The sequence below is a fragment of the Oryza sativa genome, chromosome 11 (assembly GCF_034140825.1).
Source record: "Oryza sativa Japonica Group chromosome 11, ASM3414082v1".
Lineage (NCBI taxonomy): Eukaryota > Viridiplantae > Streptophyta > Magnoliopsida > Poales > Poaceae > Oryza > Oryza sativa.
The window spans coordinates 5026045-5044618 of NC_089045.1; the positions used below are offsets into that span (position 1 = coordinate 5026045).

The following is an 18574-nucleotide window of genomic DNA, read 5'->3' on the forward strand; positions in this document are numbered from 1 at the left end:
TATTAACATGTTATTTATAGTAATAAGTTTGAATTTATAATGATAATTACAATGTAAATAAGTGTGTGTACGACATCATTAATTTCACAAGAAGTGTAGCTATAAAGTGCTATATATCTAAGCCGTAATATATGGTAATGATATTATACTTCAAATTTATTTATTTATGTTTTTTTGTAAAATCATAGGACCCTAAACCCTGCACATACATTTAAATTAGGGGAACGAAAGATCTAAATGAGGATTATGCTGAAAGAGACTTGGAAATGGGCATGAGCCTAAATTAACCAAACAACTCGTATGAGGAGCAAATAAAAAATTAAGGCGTGACTCAAGGAGAGATGGTACACTGAAAAGAAATTTTTTGATGCAAACAAAAGGTAAATTAGAAAGCTTAAGGTATTGCGTTCTTCATTGATGGAAATATTACAGATTTCATGGATGCCAAACTCAATAAGTTTTGTATTTTGATCGTGATGCGAAGCCAGGAAAGAACTCAAGAACGTTCAGCTGATAATGCAAAGTTCTTCTGTTGAACACTGCCACTACTACAGATTTGATTTTTTCGTACGATCAAAATAGATTTTCTCATACGGAGATCCCACCCGTTTATATTCAGATGTTTGCGAAAATCAACATTTGCCCCTCGGAGGGGTGAGGGGGAACCGCAACGCGGCAAAGCCACGGTCTCCACAACGCGGCCACGGCGTTCTCCCGCATGCCGCACGCCCTCAAGTTGTCAGAGAGCTATTAGGCCATTTACAATGCAAAGACGTGGAGTTCAGCCTCCACATGCTAGCTCGGAGATTCCTCTCCACCTAGGCACTTTTCACTCCCTCACTAGGAACGGGGAGCCAAAGTAAGCATTAGAATAACTAACAGCCACGATTCATCACCGTTATTAGATCAGCATAAACCAAACAAAACAAGCAGATGTGATGCGACCGAGGCAGCTTTATTCAACTTGTCCAGAACCACTTCTCTACCGACTATCACTTTTGCATGGGTAAAATTAACTAGGTACCACGGGTTGATTGTACAGTATTTCTCAATGGGACAGACATGCCGAAACATCAACTATTTCCCCCACTCTCACTACTCTCCATCTCACCGTCTTTCAGAACCTTGGCAAAATCTGGCGTTGGAGCTGTCAAACATGTTAGCCGTCAGGTCCCGTCTCCTCCATGTCTACAGCCACAAGCATCCATGCCCTCTCCTACTCACTGCACATCAATAACAGTTTAAGAATAGTAATATTGTGGTGAAAAGGATGCTCACTGCTCAGGCGATCAGTGTACAAACCTTGTTTAGAGCTCATCCTTGAGAGGCTCGGCTGGGGCCGACTCTGCCTTCTCCTTCGCCTGACCAGCGGTTTCCTTGTTCTTCTTAATGAAGTCGACGATCTCGTCGGCTGTCCTGCCGCTTTCATAGGGAACCATCTTTCCACTGGGGGTGACGAAGTACAGGGTGGGGTAACCTTGCACATCGAACTCGCTTGGCACATCGTTCGCAGTTGCATCCTGCATACAAGGTAGCAAAATAGTAGTTAGATGAACTGTACTTGTGATAGGAAAGAATGGATGAATAATGCACTCAAAACTAATGGCACCACCCAGATAGAAAGGAAATTACCATCTTAGCGATGACAACATCCTTGTCGCTTTTAAGCGTCGTAGCTGCCTCATCCAAGATTGGAGCCAGCTTCTTGCAGTGTCCGCACCATGGTGCATAGAATTCAACAAGGACTGAAACAGAAAACAGCAAATAAATGAGAGCTGCAAATCAAATAGAGGCTTTGCCAGCACTGATAATTGAAGAAGCTACAAAAAAATAGCAAACTTGCTTTTGACCAGGGAGGAATCAGTCGCTCACAATACTAATATAAGAACTAAAAATCATCTCACTGAAAAGATTACGGGGGACAACAGTATGTACCGTTTTTGCCAGACTTGAAGACAAAATCATGGACGTTATCAGCGACCACAACCTTAACAGGCTCGTCGTTGACCTCAGGAATAGGTTCAGACTTCCTGAATGGAGACAATTTACCATCCTAAAAATAGAGGTTTTGTGAGCATTGTGCAGGTAAACAAATATCCTAAAATTACATAAATAGTAACAAATAATCACAATTATATTTTACAAGTATAAAAGACTACTTACAAAGTATTCCTTCAACCAAGAAACAATTTGGTCAGGCTCAACGTGTGCCTTCAAAAATTTCTTGGACTCACCATCCTGGATGATGATGAGTGGTACCTGATCCTCCCTCAGCCCAAAGTACTGTACAGTGACAGATTTAAAGTTAGCATCAAGTACATTAATAATTGTTTGAAAAAAATTATAAGAAAGTGAGGTAACAAACCTGGAAGGCACCTTGACTGGCCTCAATGTCACCAATGAGGAACTTAATTTCCTTGTCCTTGAACTCCTCAGCAGCACCATAATAAACTGACTTGAAAGACTCAAACGGTCCAGTGGAGAAGTTCAAAAATAGCATAGCCTGCATATAATTTGGTAACGTTTAGTGTCAGTCATCAACAACTGCAAATTACTGGCATAATGATATACGGAGTATTAAAGAACAATATTTGAATCACTGCGTTTAATAGTGAGAACTTGCAAATATATGAATGGAGAAGGGTATCAGATATTACAGTCTAAGCAAAGTCTATTTGAAACACGAGAAATAAACATTTAAATTGACTATTAATATACAGTATCAATCAACTACTGCCAGCTGTTATTAAAAGAATGGAGCTTTTCAGAGAGCAAGGAATGCCAAGCGCTTACCTTGGCAGCTGAGCTTTGGAAAAATTTCAGAAGGTAAGGATGGTTGTCAGGGTTCTTGTCAAAAGTAACAACTTTAGGGGTGCTGCTAGCATCAATGAACTTCTCCAAAGCAGTAACATCAAAATCCTGAAGAGATATGCAAACAACACATTATTGACAATTAACCAAAATAATGCCAGCCAATAAAGGCTGTGACAAGTTGTAGGAAACATAGTGGCCAAATGAATAGTTAAAACAATGAAGTTTGATATTTGAGGAGTTATATACCTTGCTGTCAACAACAAGCTCATCAAAGGGCTTGAATAGCCTAACCAATGGTCTCTCAACTGCAGCATCACCGCGTGGAAGGTGGTTGGCATGCAAGGTGTGGCCAAAGTCATAATCAGATCTCAGCTTCTCAGCAACCTCTATGAAGTTTGTATACTCAGTGCCACTTAATTCTGAGAAGATTCCAACCTATTTCAATTGCTCATTCAAGTCAGCAGTCAATTTTAAAGCATGAACAGTCGGAACAGAAAATATAAGTTGGAGAATGTGTCATATTGAATCGAGGTCTTACAATGTAGATTTTCTTGTCATCAATAAGGTTGGTTGCGTCTTCTGGTGACTTGATCTCCTTGGAAGCAGGACCAACCTGCTTCTTCAAGTATTCAACAATGCCCTCAGCCTCCCTCGGGCCCTTGTATTCCTGAATGTTCTTGCCCTGGTTCCTGAATATCTTGAGTGTCGGGAAACCCTGGATCTCATACTTGGTAGCAAGAGGCTTGTTCTTCTCGTCGTTGGCATCAACCTTGGCAAGAACAATCGGTGGATCGTGCTTGCTTAGCTCTTGTGCAGCTTTCTCATACTGAAACAGATCAAGCAAAGAAAATTAATACATGGGATCAAACCATTTAATCCAAAATGTGAAAATGTGCTGTTAAGGAAGTGATCCAACTGTACAGAAGCATACCTCTGGAGCGAGCTTCTTGCAGTGTCCACACCTGCGAATAGGGTTTATCCAATTAGACACATTTAGAACAAGCATTGGTTAAATTTTGATTCAGATAACACAATAGCACGATGCACAAGCATAATTTCATAAAGAATCAACATTGAAGTACAAAAACAAAATAATAGTGAATAATTGAACCAAGACTACAAAGCTATCTGGATTTAAAACCTGTGTAAGTGAAAGAACACCCGAAATTCTCAGTTGCAACCCTGATACAGACACCTTATAACTCGAAAAACCAAGTAACCAACTCACTCAATCTAAACCACTGAAATCTGACTAGGAGACCAGGCATACACATCACAAACAAGGTAAATCTACTACAATTTACAGAATCGGCTCATCCGCAGTCACAGGTCCACGCACAATCGAATCGGCGAATCCTATCCGAATCTAAGACTGGATCACCAAGATCGAGACCAACAAACGCATCAATTCGGCAAACACCGAGCCTCACACGCATCGCCAGCTTCCCCAATTCCCGCATCTGAACTGAAGTCCTAAACCCTCCCCAAACCTCGCGATCTAAATCCCCCCCCCCCCCAAAAACCCACCTCGCGAGATCTAACCCAACACGCACAGCTCATCAACAGGGGGGCCGTAGCAGAGCAGAGCAGAGCACACTCACCACGGGGCGTAGAACTCGACGACCATGAACGGGTGCTTGGCGACGGCCTCATCGAAGCCGTCCGCGTCAAGCGTCAGCACGGCCTCCGCCGCCGCATCGCCCCCCTCCTCCGCAGCCGCCGCCTCCTCCGCCCTCGCCGCCGGCGCCGACAGCACCACGGCGAGCGCGAGCAGCAGCGAGATCCAAGCCTTCGAGATCGCCATGAGGAGGAGACGGAGAGTGTGGGTGGCTTTCGGAATTTTTCCCTGAGACGACACGCTTCTCACACGGGTTTTAATAGGGCGGAGTACGCGAGGGGGGGGTTTACCGGATCACGTGGACCAAGTCCACATCGACCCTGAAACTGCCCACCGGGCCCCACCCCGCGGACTCCCTCGTGGACGCGGCGCACCGGAGTCACGAGATATTTACAGGTAACATTTGCGATGAACCCCCTGTACTTATCATCGTCAAATCATCCCTCCACGAGGCTGAGATGTGCTAAAACTAGAGGTAATAAATTACTAATATGCCCCTGATGAGGAGTGATGTGTAATTAAGTGGAATTAGGGGGGCGAAAGTGGGGTGGTCCCGAGGGATAAATCCAATCCTGTGACTTCAAAAAAGGCAGGGGAATTAACGACGGCCAACGCCACGTCACCGCGCGCCCCGACTACGTACACGTACCTGTACAGCCCTCGGCCAATGGGAGGGCGCCACGTCAGCTCTATGACATGTCCCGGAGCCCTGATTTGCTCCGCGCCCCCACCAGCGCCACGCAACGCACACGCTTCCAAAATCCGGATCCGGGTAAATTAGGCGGCGTTTTTACTGCTCTCGGATACGATAAAAGCTGTGTAGTAAAATAATTCTAATATTGGCCTCGTGTCGCGCGTGATTGCTGACGCGGCGCTGGATCGAGCTCGTTTGCGTTGCGGCAGTGGTGACGTGGCACTGTTGAACTCCGCCACGTTTCACCGGGTGGTCCCGATCGGATGGCTACTGTTTTTCTTTTTCTTTTTTTCAAATCGATGACTGTTTTTTTTGCTGCGACTTATTTTAAACTTGTCGATCACGAGAATGTGTTCACGTTCACGGTCATATAGATAAGAGACACATTTTATTGTTTCGAGAGACATTTATAGTCACAGATGGCAGATCCGGCGATGGGCGAATTTATTTCGCATCCCACCTCAAAATTTTACACCATATCACATCAAACGTTTAAACACATATGTCCACGAGTGATACTCGTAGACCGAATATAGAGGGTATTGGGGTACGTTGGTACAAGGATCTACGTAATACGACATCAAGCAAACAGAGAACGAGGATTATACTGGTTCAGACCCCTTGATAGATAATAGCCCTAATCCAGTTGATATGGGATTATATGATGGAAAAGACAGGTTATAAAGGGAACGATGGAACTCGATGAAACCGACGGGATCGTAATCGAGTTGGTTCGACTAGATCTCCCGGCGATTTGGCTCCTGCAGGCTCCGACTTCGTAGGCTGTGGGGGTTGTGTTGGCTCCGAGATTCGATGCCTTAGGTCCTCCAGGGGGTCCCTTTTATATCGCAGGTCAGGCGGTTTCCAAGTAGAACTCGGAGACATCGGACCCTACACGATACATTGACGACCCAGTCTGTCCGAGTAGGATTCTTTCCATCTGTAAACTCCGTGAAGGATTTACTTAGTTATGCGCAGAATGTCCATATACGCGCAGACATGCCATATCGATATGTGACGTATATCGAAGGGTAAAGGGTATACCTAACCCGTAACCTTGACAGTAGCCCCCGACTTCTGCTTAAATGAACTCGTGTAACCAATCGCGACTTCTGGTGTCGAGGCTGTTGTTGTTCTCGGTGTGAGAACTGTGGAGACAGGACATAGCCGAGAACACCATGTGAAGCCCAACGGTCATGAGCGAATTTAAACTGAAGTGAGAAAGACTGCCGCGCGTAACGGACCAAGAAATTTCCGGCGGTCATCTCTCTCCTTTCCTTGAAATTTGCACCGTCGGAAGTGCGTTTATTTAAGAGAGTTTTGGGGATCCATTTTGAAGTCTGCCTGTTGTGAAGAAACCCTCCAACCTCCAAGCGCTTCTCGTCTTTTCCGCTCCCGCAAAACCCTAGCTCATCAATCTCAGTCCTTTCTCCGGCGATCTCCAGTCAGCGATGGATCTCGGCAAGTCCTCCTCCACCAGCGCGTCGCTGAATAAGCTACAGGAGGATGGCGCCCCTCCCGGTCGTGGGACCATGGAGAGAGAAGAAGGAGGTACTGAACCCCAGCTTGTCCTAGGTCGCATGGTTGCGATCGAGGACTACATTCTCTGCGGTTTTCTCCCTCCGCCTTCTGAATTTCTTCTCTTGGTTTTGAACTTCTACGGTCTTTCTTTGCTCCATTTGAACCCCAATTCTATTGCCTTCCTTAGTATTTTTTTGCATCTTTGTGAGGCCTACATTGGGGTAGAGCCTTTTCTTGATCTCTTTCGCTTCTACTACGAGTTGCGTTGGATGTAGTCCAACAGGGTATCTGGATGCGTCGGATTCCGACTCCGGGATGGCCTGAAGTCGCGTTATATCCCCTTCCAGTGCCCTTCCTCTCATAGCAAATGGCGGACGAGGTGGTTCTATCTTCAGATAGAAAATTCGGATCCTGTCTTTGTTGTTCCTGAGGAACAACCAGACAAGATTTCGTCTTGGACCGCAAAGCCCACCTTGACCCCTTCCCTTCAGTCCTTCATCGATGTTATCGACGATCTCCGAGTACGAGGTTTGTCGGGGTATGAAGTCGCTGCTGACTTCGTTGGTAGACGGATCCAGTCGCTCCAGGCTCGAGCCCATCTAGCCTTTGACTATTCTGGACCGGAGGACACGACCCAGGTTTCTCCTCGGGGTATCTTTCTTGCATTTACCCTGACTTGCTTGTGTGCGCGTTCCTCCTGACTTATCGAACTTTGGTTCTCGATTCACAGGTCTGAGCAGCGAAGCCGTGGGACGTCGTGTCGGCCAGGTGATGATCAGTGGCCCAACGATGGCGAGCAATGTCCCCGTTCTCCTTTGCGAGAAGGGGGCGGCCGAACGCGACGCTGCCATCAATGTAAGTGTACTCAGTAGGCCTTCTGTGTTTTTCTTCCGGGATCGCCTTATGACTTCATAAAGCGTAGGCTCTCCCTCTGACTGATATCATCGGGCCGCTCATGGACCATCAGGTGGCGGTGTCACTAAAAGAGAAGGTCGCCAAGGAGGCGTCCGATGCTGCTGCTGTCGCTGCCACAACAAGTGGTGGCGACGTTCCAAAAAAGGGGAGGAAATTCTCCTCTGTAATCGGACATCGTCGAAAGGCACCTACCCCCTCGGTAAGTTCTCCTGTCATTTGATCACGTAGTCAGAATACTTCCACCCCACATCATATCGATTGTACTCCAAGCCTTGGACGCGTCTCCCCTGCCTCCACGACGGCAGCGGCTTGTGACACTCGGCGAGAAGTGAGTGAATGAATTTGAGGTTTCGTGATTTCGTCGAACTTTGTCTGAACCACAGCCTTCTTGTAGGGCGGCGCGGGCGAAGGCGGCGCAGGACGGGTCTGGAGGGACTTCCAGCGCGTCTCCTGCTGTAGCCTCGACGGATGTCGTGGTCGTGCCCGGGAGCCACGAGGCGACACCAAGCGGCCCAGCCAGCGATCTCGTGGCTGGTCATGGTTCGCCGGCTGCCGTCCTCACCTGGGAGGAGCTCCAGGTTGAGATGTGGCGCCTCCTCGAGGCTGGTGCTCGCGGCATTGGCCGCGAGATCATGGAGGTGAGAGCGGCGGCGGCGTCGTCGTCGGCGAACGAGCGCGCCGACCGGCTGGCACACGACTTGGCGGAGGCTCGTGAGGACCTCAAGAAGATGAGGAAACTGGTGGCCGGGAATGAGCGACAACGGCAGGGGCTCGAGCACCGTATGTCGGAGCTCGAGAACAACTTATCGGAAATCCGTGGCTCGTTGCGGGTCACCTATACTGGTCTGCACCAGCTCGCCGGGGAATGCGGTATCAAGTCTACCATCCCCGCGAATCCCAATGAGTTCTCGCTGACGTCTTCTCTTGCGGAGCTGGCGGCGGCGATGGAGGAGATTCCCTCCAAGCATGCGGCCAGGATCGGAGAGGAGACGTCCAACGGGAACTACACCGGGGCATGCCACGTCCTTGCGTGTGTGAGGCTGGCGCACCCTGAACTCGATCTGCGGGAGATCTTGGAATAGGGGGCGGCTAGCGACGCGCATAAGGATGTGATGGAAGAAGTCGGTGATCTGGGGGAGTCTGTTCTCCCCCTTTTTGAAGAGTAGGATTTTGACTCTCTTGTACTCCTTAGACATGCTGTATAAAACTCCAATTGGCTCCAACCGCCTTTGTGCGTGCAGTCATCACCTTAGTTTGCTTTAGCATTTTGATCTTGAGTACTTTTTTTGTCCCTTGTAGAGATGTTGATGTCGAGGATGTCCAGCAGCGTGGGCAGCCTGAGTCGCCAGCGATCATTCCGGCTCTTGCGTTTGAGCCACACGCGTCGCCGGACGATGTAGATCAGATTTTACCCGCGAGAATGGGGATGGCGATGACTTCCTTAGGTTAGTGGTCTCTTCATCCCTTTTTGCTCCTCCGACTTGATCAACCGTGTTCTCGAAAGAGGAGTGCAGCTTGACTTAGTCGTTTCCATATTGAACAGATCTCGAGAGTGCGCTTGCTGGCCAAGATCGTCGTATCCAATATTGGAAGATGAAATTTGAAGTAGCGGAGCTCGAGAGAACTATGCTGGAAGTAAAGAAAGAGCAAGCTGTGGAAACGCTCTGAGGTTGTGAGGTATGGTTCAACTTGTACTTGAAGAGTTGCTGCACGTCCATGGCCAAGGTTTGTAGAGAGCTCCGAGTACCCCGTGGAGATCCTGAGGAGTCGGCGGCCGGATACATCTCGTGGCTGAATGGGGCCTGTACTCAGCTCGAAGGCGTCGGCAAACGCATTGACGAAGCCTTGAAGCAGGAATGTCGTCGATCGAGCCGATATGCCGGAGGGCACGTGTTGGCTTGCCTACGAGATCATCGTCCGCGACAGGACCTCGAGTTTCTCCATGAAGGTTTTGCTCGTTCTCGGAGAACTACGGCGGAGATAGACCACCTGGCAAAGTCGATGGCGCCGTTGGCGGAGAAGGTCTTCTAGTCTATGGACTGGAGTTGGCCTTCTTGGTAGTCTTTGTACCCTGTGATGGATATCTTAGGGAAAAGTGTAATATAGCTTTGAACTTGTGTAAAATTGTAAGGGGTATTTTGTGAAATAGAAAAGAAATCTATCTTAACAAATCCTTCTTACTCTGGATATCGTGTGTAAGGGTGTGTTCTCAGTTCACGACTTTAGTTAGTCGTTTGAGTCGTACACTCTCTCTAGCCCCCAGCCTTGTCATCGGAGGATTTTTCTCGGAGGATAAGCCTCTTGGACCTTTGACCTGCCTTGGTTGAATAAGCACTGATCCTAGCCCCCAGCCGTGAAGTTGGAAAGTGAATTTCCGATTACGCGGCTTGGTTAATACGCACGGCGAGAACTCTTACACGACCAGGTCTTACATGGTCTTTCGTCTCTACAGGATCTGACAAGGCCTTATCGGCTCTGGGCGTCCCCAGTAGAAGATCCCTTAGGTTCATCGGAGGCCTTCTCAAGATGACGTAAAGGGACATGGGGATAGGTTTCAACGCTAGGTGTCATCTTGTTAACAACCAAATTTGGTAACATCGGCATCAGGAAAGAAGATTAGATCGAAGCAAAGTCGGAGGCAGAGATTGAGTTCGGAAACAAAGCAGGAATCGGCTGGAGTCCAAATCGGATGCGATTGGCATCGGCTAGGTCTGAGTCGGACTAGGTAAGCCGATACAGCCGATTCCGACAATGCAGCTTGATGTATGATATCGGGTTGGATTGAGGTGCTTCAAGGTGATTGCCGCACATGGATAGAGTCCTGAGAAGTCAATTGTATCTATTAATTAGGGTGTTTTATGTAATCTCCTTAGAGATACGATTGGGCAAAAGTCTGCCGCAAAGACTTGTGGTATCCTAGAGTTTGATAAGATAGTAGTCGTGTCTGTTATGGACATATCTTGTGATTCTCGGGTATAAATAGACCCGAGCCCTATGTAACTTTTAACACACACACACGTTCAATACAATTTCGGCGCATCGCCACCCTTTTGCTTTAGTTTTGTTTCGATGAGTTCTTGCTTTCAGGTTGAGCTGCATCGGTTTCGATCTTCAACGAGAGGTAAAACTTGTTATGACGGCTTGTATTCTCGGGATTAGTGCTTCCATCTTTATGACACTCTGATCTCGTTTATGTAATTCATCGAGTTATCATATATCTTACATAATCTCCGGCAATACCGCTATCTAATCTACAATCGGCTAACATCTGTCTGTAGAGGGTAGCCGATTAGGTTAGATATCGATGTTGACTTAGATTATATAAGGTATCCACCACTCTATGAAACTTCCAGCGACTTGATTGTCTAGATATTGTTCTTCTTTTCATACTTAATGTTGCATCAGTCGAGTTTGATCTATTAAGTCGTGCTTAGAATATCAATCTCTAACATGCCTTCTGGTTGCCAATTAGGGTAGCATCGGAGTTTCAGCCGATCTTATCTGATCTAACTATATTTGCTCTATATGCTTCATTGACATATTAAATCTGTCCTTTATGTCAAGATATTGCTGTATCTAAGTATATTAGTCCTTTGTTTAATATATTATGTCTGTTTTAATATCCTGATATAGAGTAGTATTGGAGTATTAGCCGATACATGCTAGATCTATCTGATCGGCTATGCTATAAACATATATAGCCCTGTTATTAATATATATTTCGATCTAAGTGATTTATACTGTCTCGGCATGGCGACCGATCTATCCCAATCACTCGATTTAAGTATATATCGATATAAGAACTATATATTGGAAATATCTACAGCCGATCGAATAGATTTAGTTCTTTATTGTCTATTTACAACTGCCGATCGATTCACATATGACATCGGCTCAAAGATAAATGTTATGTCATCGGCACCTAGCCGATCGGCTATCATTTATAGATTTAACCACGGTTTCTTTGCCTTTATTTCTTGTTGATTACGGGATCAAATCAACTGGCACGCTAGTACACCCGAAGGCGAGCTTTGGACCTACACTGGAGTTAAGCAGATCTCCCAGGCCTCGTGTTTTCTGTCAACACATCTGGGTAAGGGATCATCGGGTAGGAACACTTTGATTGTAATATGCGCCTAAAAATAGGCTCCATTGATACTGTAAGGTGTCTTACAGGTGTGGATGACATTGACTCATACATAGAATTTACGTAGTTGGTCAATATTCCAAGAGTTTGCCAACTCGCGACCATCACCGTCTGCAATTTTTAATGCGCCTGGCCGCAAAACTTGTGTGATCGTGTAAGGTCCTTCCCATTTGGGTGAGAGCTTGTTTCGCCCTACTTGGCATTGAACCCGTCGGAGGACATAGTCGCCGATTGAAAGTATGCGTGCTCGGATGCGCTCCTCGTGGTAGCGGCGGAGAGCCTGTTGGTAACTGGCTACTCGGACGGCAACTCGTTCGCGATGTTCCTCGAGTAGATTCACATCGACGTTTCGCTATTCCTCCTGATCCTCGTCGGAATACTTCTGTACTCGTGTACTCTGATGTCGTAGCTCGCTGGGGAGCATGGCCTCGGAGCCGTACATGAGGAAGAAGGGTGTTTCCTTGTTAGACGTTGTCGGTGTGGTGCGTACGGCCCATAGTACTGATGGGAGTTCTTCGACCCATTTTTTGTCATGTGACATGAATCTGTCGTAGACGCGGGTCTTGATCCCTTGTAGTACTATGTCGTTTGCCCTCTCGACTTGTCCGTTGCTTTGAGGGTGAGAGACCGAGGCGAAGCATATCTAGACTCCCAGTCCGATGCAGTAATCATGGAAATCGGCGCTGATGAACTGGGAGCCGTTGTCAGTTATGATGCGGTGCGGTAGTCCGTATCTGCAAAATATCCCCTTGATGAATTTGATGGCGTTGTCGGCCTTGATTTCCCCCGTGGGTACTGCTTCGATCCATTTAGTGAATTTGTCGATCGCCACGAATAGGAACCTGTAGCCGCCCTGTCCTCGTGGGAATGGCCCGAGTATATCTAGCCCCCAGCACGAGAACGGCCAAGTAAGAGGGATAGTCTAGAGCGCTTGCGCGGGTAGCTTTGTGTGTTTACTGTGGAATTGACAGGCTTCACACCGCTGGACCATGTCGCATGCATCTTTGATGGCGGTTGGCCAGAAAAACCCTTGCCGAAATGCTTTCCCGACCAATGTCCGACCAGCGGCGTGTGACCCACAGATGCCTTCATGTATATCAAGGAGGAGGTGTCTGCCGTCGTCGGACGAGACGCATTTGAGAAGTACCCCGTTTGGCGCTTTCTTGTATAGATCGTTGCCAATCATGCAGCAGATTTTTGCTTTACGGGTTATTTTCTCGGCCTCTGCGTCGTCCTCGGGCAACTCTTCGCTGTTGATGAATTTGATCAGTGGGGTGCGCCAGTCGTCTGTGGTCTCGATATCGGCGACGGCGTGTTCTGCCTCTGTGGCCTCCGAGCTAATGTTGGGGGCGGCTGGGCTGACTTCGCCGCTAACCTCTTTCACTGATGGCTTTGTCAGGATGTCCAGAAAAGTGCCAGGCTCGAGTGGTTCTCGTCTGGACGCACATCATGCTAGGTCATCTGGCTCGATGTTGTCCTTGCAGTATACGTGTCGGACCTCGATCCCATCGAACCTTTTCTCCAGCTTCCTGACTTCTGCGAGATACTTGGATAACTCGGGGTTAGAGCATTTATAATCTTTGTGCACCTGGTTCGCGACTAGCTCGGAGTCCCCTTTCACGATCAGTCGCTTGACCCCAAGTGCGGCTGCAGCTCTTATCCCGGCGAGTAGTCCTTCATATTCGGCTGTGTTATTGGTCGCTCTGAAGTTGAGGTGGATTGCGTGCTTGAATTGGTCTCCGGAAGGAGATGTCAAGATGAATCCTGCCCCTGCTCCTTGGCTGTTGAGTGCACCATCGAACGCCATTGTCCACGTTTCGTTGTCGATTTGGTTGTCTGATTTGTTATCAGGCATAGTCCAATCAGCTGCGAAGTCGGCGAGTACCTGGGACTTGATGGCTGTTCGTGGCACAAAGTGGACATCAAACTGGCTTAGCTCGACTACCCATTTCGCAATGCGGCCGACAACGTCTTTGTTTCTCACAACTTCACCGAGATGGAAGGAGGAGACAACTGTGACTCTGTGGGCTTGAAAGTAGTGGCGTAGCTTTCTTGATGTCATGATTACCGCGTAAAGCAGCTTTTGGATATGTGGATATCTTGTCTTTACGTCATGGAGAGCTTTACTAACGTAGTAGACTGGTCGTTGTACTTTCTCTCTCTCGACAACAATGACGGTGCTAACGGAATATGGCGTGGTGGCAATATAGAGGAATAATTCTTCATTAGGTTGGGGAGCAACAAGTACAGGGGGTTTGATAGGTAGCGCTTGAGTGCAACGAATGCCTCTTCGGCTTCTTGTGTCCATACAAATTTGTCTTGCTTCTTCAGCAGAGCGAAGAAGGGTTGTCCTCGTTCTCCCATCCTAGCGACGAACCTGCTTAGTGCTACCATGCATCCGGTTAGCTTTTGTACTTCCTTGAGTCTTGTGGGCGACTTCTTGTTCTCGATTGCCTTGATCTTCTCGGGATTTGCTTCTATTCCTCTGCCAGAGACGAGGAAACCGAGTAGCTTGCCCGACGGTACTCCGAACGTGCACTTCTCTGGATTGAGCATGAGGCGATATCGTCGGAGGTTGTCGAACGTTTCCCGCAGATCGTCAATCAATGAGTCGCTTGTCTTGGTCTTGACAACAATGTCGTCGACGTATGCCTCGACATTGTTGCCGAGTTGGTCGCTAAGTGCGCCCTGGACCGTGCGCTAGAAAGTATTCCCTGCGGTTATCAGTCTGAATGGCATCTTAACATAGCAAAACACCCCGAACGGCGTGATGAATGCTGTCTTCTCTCCGTCCTCTTTCGCCATGCTGATTCGGTGGTAGCCAGAGTAAGCGTCGAGGAAGCTCAACAGCTCACAGCCGGCTGTTGAGTCCACCAGTTGATCTATTCGAGGAAGAGGGAAGTGATCTTTGGGACACGCCTTGTTGAGGTCGGTGAAATCGACGCACATTCTCCATTTCTCGTTGGCCTTCCGCACCATGACTGGATTGGCTAGCCACTCTGGATGAAGTACCTCTCTGATGAAGCCAGCTTTGAGAAGTTTGTCGAGCTCTTCTCGTATGGCTTGTTTTTGGTCTGGTGCAAATCTTCGCAGTTTTTGCTTTACTGGCTTGGCATCGGGTCGCACCATGAGTTTGTGCTCAATCACCTCCCTGGGGACCCTCGGCATGTCGGACGGTTGCCAAGCGAACACGTCAGCATTGTCGCGGAGGAAGGTGATGAGCACGAATTCCTATTTCTCGCTTAGTGTTGCCCCGATCTTGACGGTCTTGTCAGGGTTGGCACTAGAGAGTGGAACGGTCTTGATCGCGCCGTCCGGTTTCGGCGTCTTGTTTGTCTTGCTCACTTTCTTGGGTGGCTCAGTTGTGGCGGGTGGGCTGGGCATTTGCTCGACCATGTCGAGGCTCCACTTGTCGCATTGTACCGCCAGCTTTGTGTTCCCTTGAATAGTGATTGTTCCCTTCGGTCCCGGCATCTTGAGCACTTGATACGCGTAGTGGGATGTGGCCATGAACTTCGCAAGTGCAGTTCTCCCGATGATGGCATTATACGCTGTATCGAATTCAGCGACATCAAAGGTGATCTGCTCCATTCGGAAGTTGTTTGCTTGGCCGAAAGTCACAGGCAACGTAATTTTGCCCAATGGTTTGGACGAGGATTGGGGAGTAATTCCATGGAAGGATTGATCGGTGGGTGTCAACTCGCTTCGCGAAATTCCCATCGCGTCCAAAGCACTGGCGAAGAGAAGGTTGATTGAGCTACCACCGTCGATGAGAACCCACGCAACCTTGATGTTCCGAATAGTGGGTTCGACCACGATCGGATAGCGTCCTGGGATGACGGCAGTCTTGGGATGGTCTTCTTCTGAAAATTCTATCTTCTGTTCAGACCACTTCATCTTGTGTGCAGCCCCCTGCCATGTCGAACAGACTTCACGTTCCACTTTCTTGTATTCTCGCTTTGAGGAGTACGCTGTGGAACCTCCGAAAATGTGTGAAACGTGGAGGTTAGAGTCTGGATATGCTGTGTCCGATTCCTGAGGAGCCACCTCCGCATCCTTCTCGACCACGCGTACTCGCTTGCCTTTTTCAAATGCCATGTGCTTCTCGAGCGACTTTTTGAAAACAAGGCAATCTTCCAAAGAATGTCTGTCTATCTTGTGTATGGGGCACCATGCTTTCTTCGTGTCGCTACCTTGTGGGTCTGGGCGCTTGGGAGGGTTCGCGTATTCTGCTGCGAGAACTTCCGCTTGAGCTTTCATTTTCCCACTTTTGCGATTTTTCTTCTTGCTTGACTCAGGTGCGTCCGTGGCTGGTTTCTTCTCTCCCCCGGTCTTCGGCTTATCGTTCTTGCGTCTCAGTGCATCATCTGCGTGGGCGCATCGCTCAACAATCTCGAACAATCTCCGAGTAGTTGTGATGCGTCTTGTCACCAACTCCTGGGTAGTATAGCGATCTCTGACACCAGACTTGAAGGCGCAAATTACAGAAGCATCGGTGATTTCGGGGATTGTATTTCTGCACTCGTTGAAGCGCCGAACATATTCCCTCAAGGATTCACCCGAGTTCTGTGTCAACGCATGTAGGTCGTCTTCGATCGCGTGGCGCTTGTAAGTTCCTTGGAAGTTGGCAATGAACTGCTGGCACAGGTCTGCACACGAAGAGATCGAGTAGGGCGGGAGATGCATCAGCCATGAACGTGCAGAGCCTTTTAACGCAGTTGGTAAATAATTCGCCAATGCATTGTCGTCTGCTCTGGCGGCGTAGAGTACTGTGGAGTAGACTTGAAGGAACTCTTCTGGGTCGGTGCTCCCATCGTACTTCTCTATTGCTCCGGGTCGGAATCTCTCAGGCCATTGGACATCACGCAGGGAACGACTGAAAGCTCTACACCCAGCGCTGGGGGCGGTGGGTTGTCGGCGATCGTGTGTCCTTCATGGATGTCTGTCTGATGATGAGGATGAAGAAGAAGACGACGATGACGATGGATCGCTTGGTTCCGGTGTAGGATTACGAGGACGTCGGCTAGGTTCTCGAGAATCCTTTCGCCGCCCTCGGTTGTTGTCCCGGCGTCGATCTCCGTCGTCCTCGTCATTATGGCGGTGTCCTTGACCAGTGTCACCCTGCGTCCGCCTCTCGCAATCATCGTGATCGTGGCGATCGTGGCGATTAACACGGTCTCGGTCTTCGCTCGAGCGGCCCTCCCGTCTTTCATTATCGCGATGTCGTGAAGAGACGCGATGCCGGGAGCGATCCCCGTTGTCTCGTGTGCGTCGTGCCTCTCAGCGGCCATTGAGGTGGTCACGGAGATCGCCGGTGCCGCGAGGTGGAGGGGTAGCTCGATGGGGTGACTCCCACTATTCGGGATTTTCGCCATTGGCACCGCCAGTTGGTGGCTATTCCGGGTGTGCTGCATCAGCGGCTTCTTCGAACGCGTTGCTGAGGTTGGTTACTGATTCCCGTAGCTGTTCTGTCCACTGTGCGAGATCATCGTTTAGAACGGGATCGTAAGGGGTCTCCCTCAGTATTGCGTTGATGGTCCTGATGTGCTAGGCCGGTGTAGCCACTTGATTTTGTGCTTCCGCATTAGCGTGTGCTGACGTGCTGGTCCCGTCGATAGCTAATACCTCGCGCGGCGTACTCGCTTTGATGAGCCATAGTCCTCGAGTAGATGCAGGACTGATGGTTCGGGTGAACTGATGTCGATTATGCCAACGAATCGATCTGAAACCAGCGTCGTTCCTTGTTCCTTGTCTTCATCTCTAAGGGATATGCCTAACTGCTGGACCTTAGGGGATGACGTCATCGTGGCGCTGAGAAAGACCTTGCAGCTTGAGAGGTCGTGATTCTTTGTCTTGTGAATAGGACAATAGACATCACAGGTTGGAGAAATACGCTGAATTCCACGCTCTTTGCAGGCGCGAATTTCGGCGCGGACGTTGAGAAAAACCCAACAGGCGTGCAAAGTGTGTTTCCTGGTTTTGTGGATAGGACACCAGGACCTTGTCGCTTCGGAAGTTATTCTCGTCGGCTCGTGGCTCTTGTCTGAACGACAAGGTTTGGCCGCATTAGAATCCTTCTCGAGCTCGGATGTCGTCAATGTTCTGTTCTCCGCTTCGGCGGGAGGATCCTTCGACAGGGAGTCGTCCTGGGTTGTATCCACTGCGTTCTCATTTCCGGTCATTGATGGACCAGCTGAGATCGGCATCGTGGTATAAACCGGGAAGACGATTTCGCCGACTTGAGTCCACACCAGCATTGTTGAAGTAGGAAATCCCTGGTGGAGGTTGGTGTTGACGCCGTTGTCAACGAAACTGGATGACATAGTAGTAGAACCTTGAGCACCAAGTCCCCCTACCTGGCGCGCCACTGTCGACGAGTGATACCCGTAGACCGGATATAGAGGGTATTGGGGTACGTTGGTACAAGGATCTATGTAATACGACATCAAGCAAACAGAGAACGAGGATTATACTGGTTCAGGCCCCTTGATAGGTAATAGCCCTAATCCAGTTGATATGAGATTATATGATGGAAAACACAGGTTACAAAGGGTACGATGGAACTCGATGAAACCGACGGGATCGTAATCGAGTTGGTTCGACTAGATCTCCCGGCGATTTGGCTCCTGCAGGCTCCGACTTCGTAGGCTGTGGGGGTTGTGTTGGCTCCGAGATTCGATGCCTTAGGTCCTCCAGGGGGTCCCTTTTATATCGCAGGTCAGGTGGTTTCCAAGTAGAACTCGGAGACATCGAAACCTACACGATACATTGACGACCCAGTCTTGTCCGAGTAGGATTCTTTTCATCTGTAAACTCCGTGAAGGATTTCCTTAGTTATGCGGAGAATGTCCATATACGCGCAGAC

At 48.7% G+C, this 18574-nt stretch overlaps 2 protein-coding genes across 2 annotated transcripts; both read right to left on the bottom strand.

The window, feature by feature from the left end:
• Window positions 1-866: 866 nt before the first annotated feature.
• On the bottom strand, window positions 867-4683 carry LOC4350002 (protein disulfide isomerase-like 1-1). Its single transcript, NM_001404451.1, has 11 exons — window positions 4416-4683; window positions 3746-3776; window positions 3353-3640; window positions 3061-3249; window positions 2794-2919; window positions 2366-2503; window positions 2164-2283; window positions 1936-2053; window positions 1633-1745; window positions 1303-1520; window positions 867-1223 (listed from the first exon to the last, which is right to left on the bottom strand). Exons 1-10 carry the CDS (start codon window positions 4616-4618, stop codon window positions 1308-1310), a joined length of 1539 nt encoding a protein of 512 aa, NP_001391380.1. The 5' UTR covers window positions 4619-4683; the 3' UTR covers window positions 867-1223; window positions 1303-1307.
• Window positions 4684-14940: 10257 nt separating this feature from the next.
• LOC136353975 (uncharacterized) lies at window positions 14941-16395 on the bottom strand. Its single transcript, XM_066305424.1, has 2 exons — window positions 15444-16395; window positions 14941-15191 (listed from the first exon to the last, which is right to left on the bottom strand). The coding sequence occupies exons 1-2, from the start codon at window positions 16393-16395 to the stop codon at window positions 14941-14943; spliced, it is 1203 nt and encodes a 400-aa protein (XP_066161521.1).
• Between the last annotated feature and the right edge of the window lie 2179 nt (window positions 16396-18574).

What these genes read in the sequence shown, in the direction of transcription:
- LOC136353975 (XM_066305424.1), bottom strand. Translation starts at nt 16,395, where the DNA reads ATGCATCTCCCGCCCTACTCGATCTCTTCGTGTGCAGACCTGTGCCAG. An exon ending in AATCAACCTTCTCTTCGCCA is followed by an intron (nt 15,192 to 15,443) that starts GTGCTTTGGACG and finishes ACGCGTATCAAG; the next exon opens with TGCTCAAGATGCCGGGACCG.
- LOC4350002 (NM_001404451.1), bottom strand. Translation starts at nt 4,618, where the DNA reads ATGGCGATCTCGAAGGCTTGGATCTCGCTGCTGCTCGCGCTCGCCGTG. An exon ending in GTCGAGTTCTACGCCCCGTG is followed by an intron (nt 3,777 to 4,415) that starts GTGAGTGTGCTC and finishes CCCTATTCGCAG; the next exon opens with GTGTGGACACTGCAAGAAGC. An exon ending in AGCTTGTTGTTGACAGCAAG is followed by an intron (nt 2,920 to 3,060) that starts GTATATAACTCC and finishes ATATCTCTTCAG; the next exon opens with GATTTTGATGTTACTGCTTT.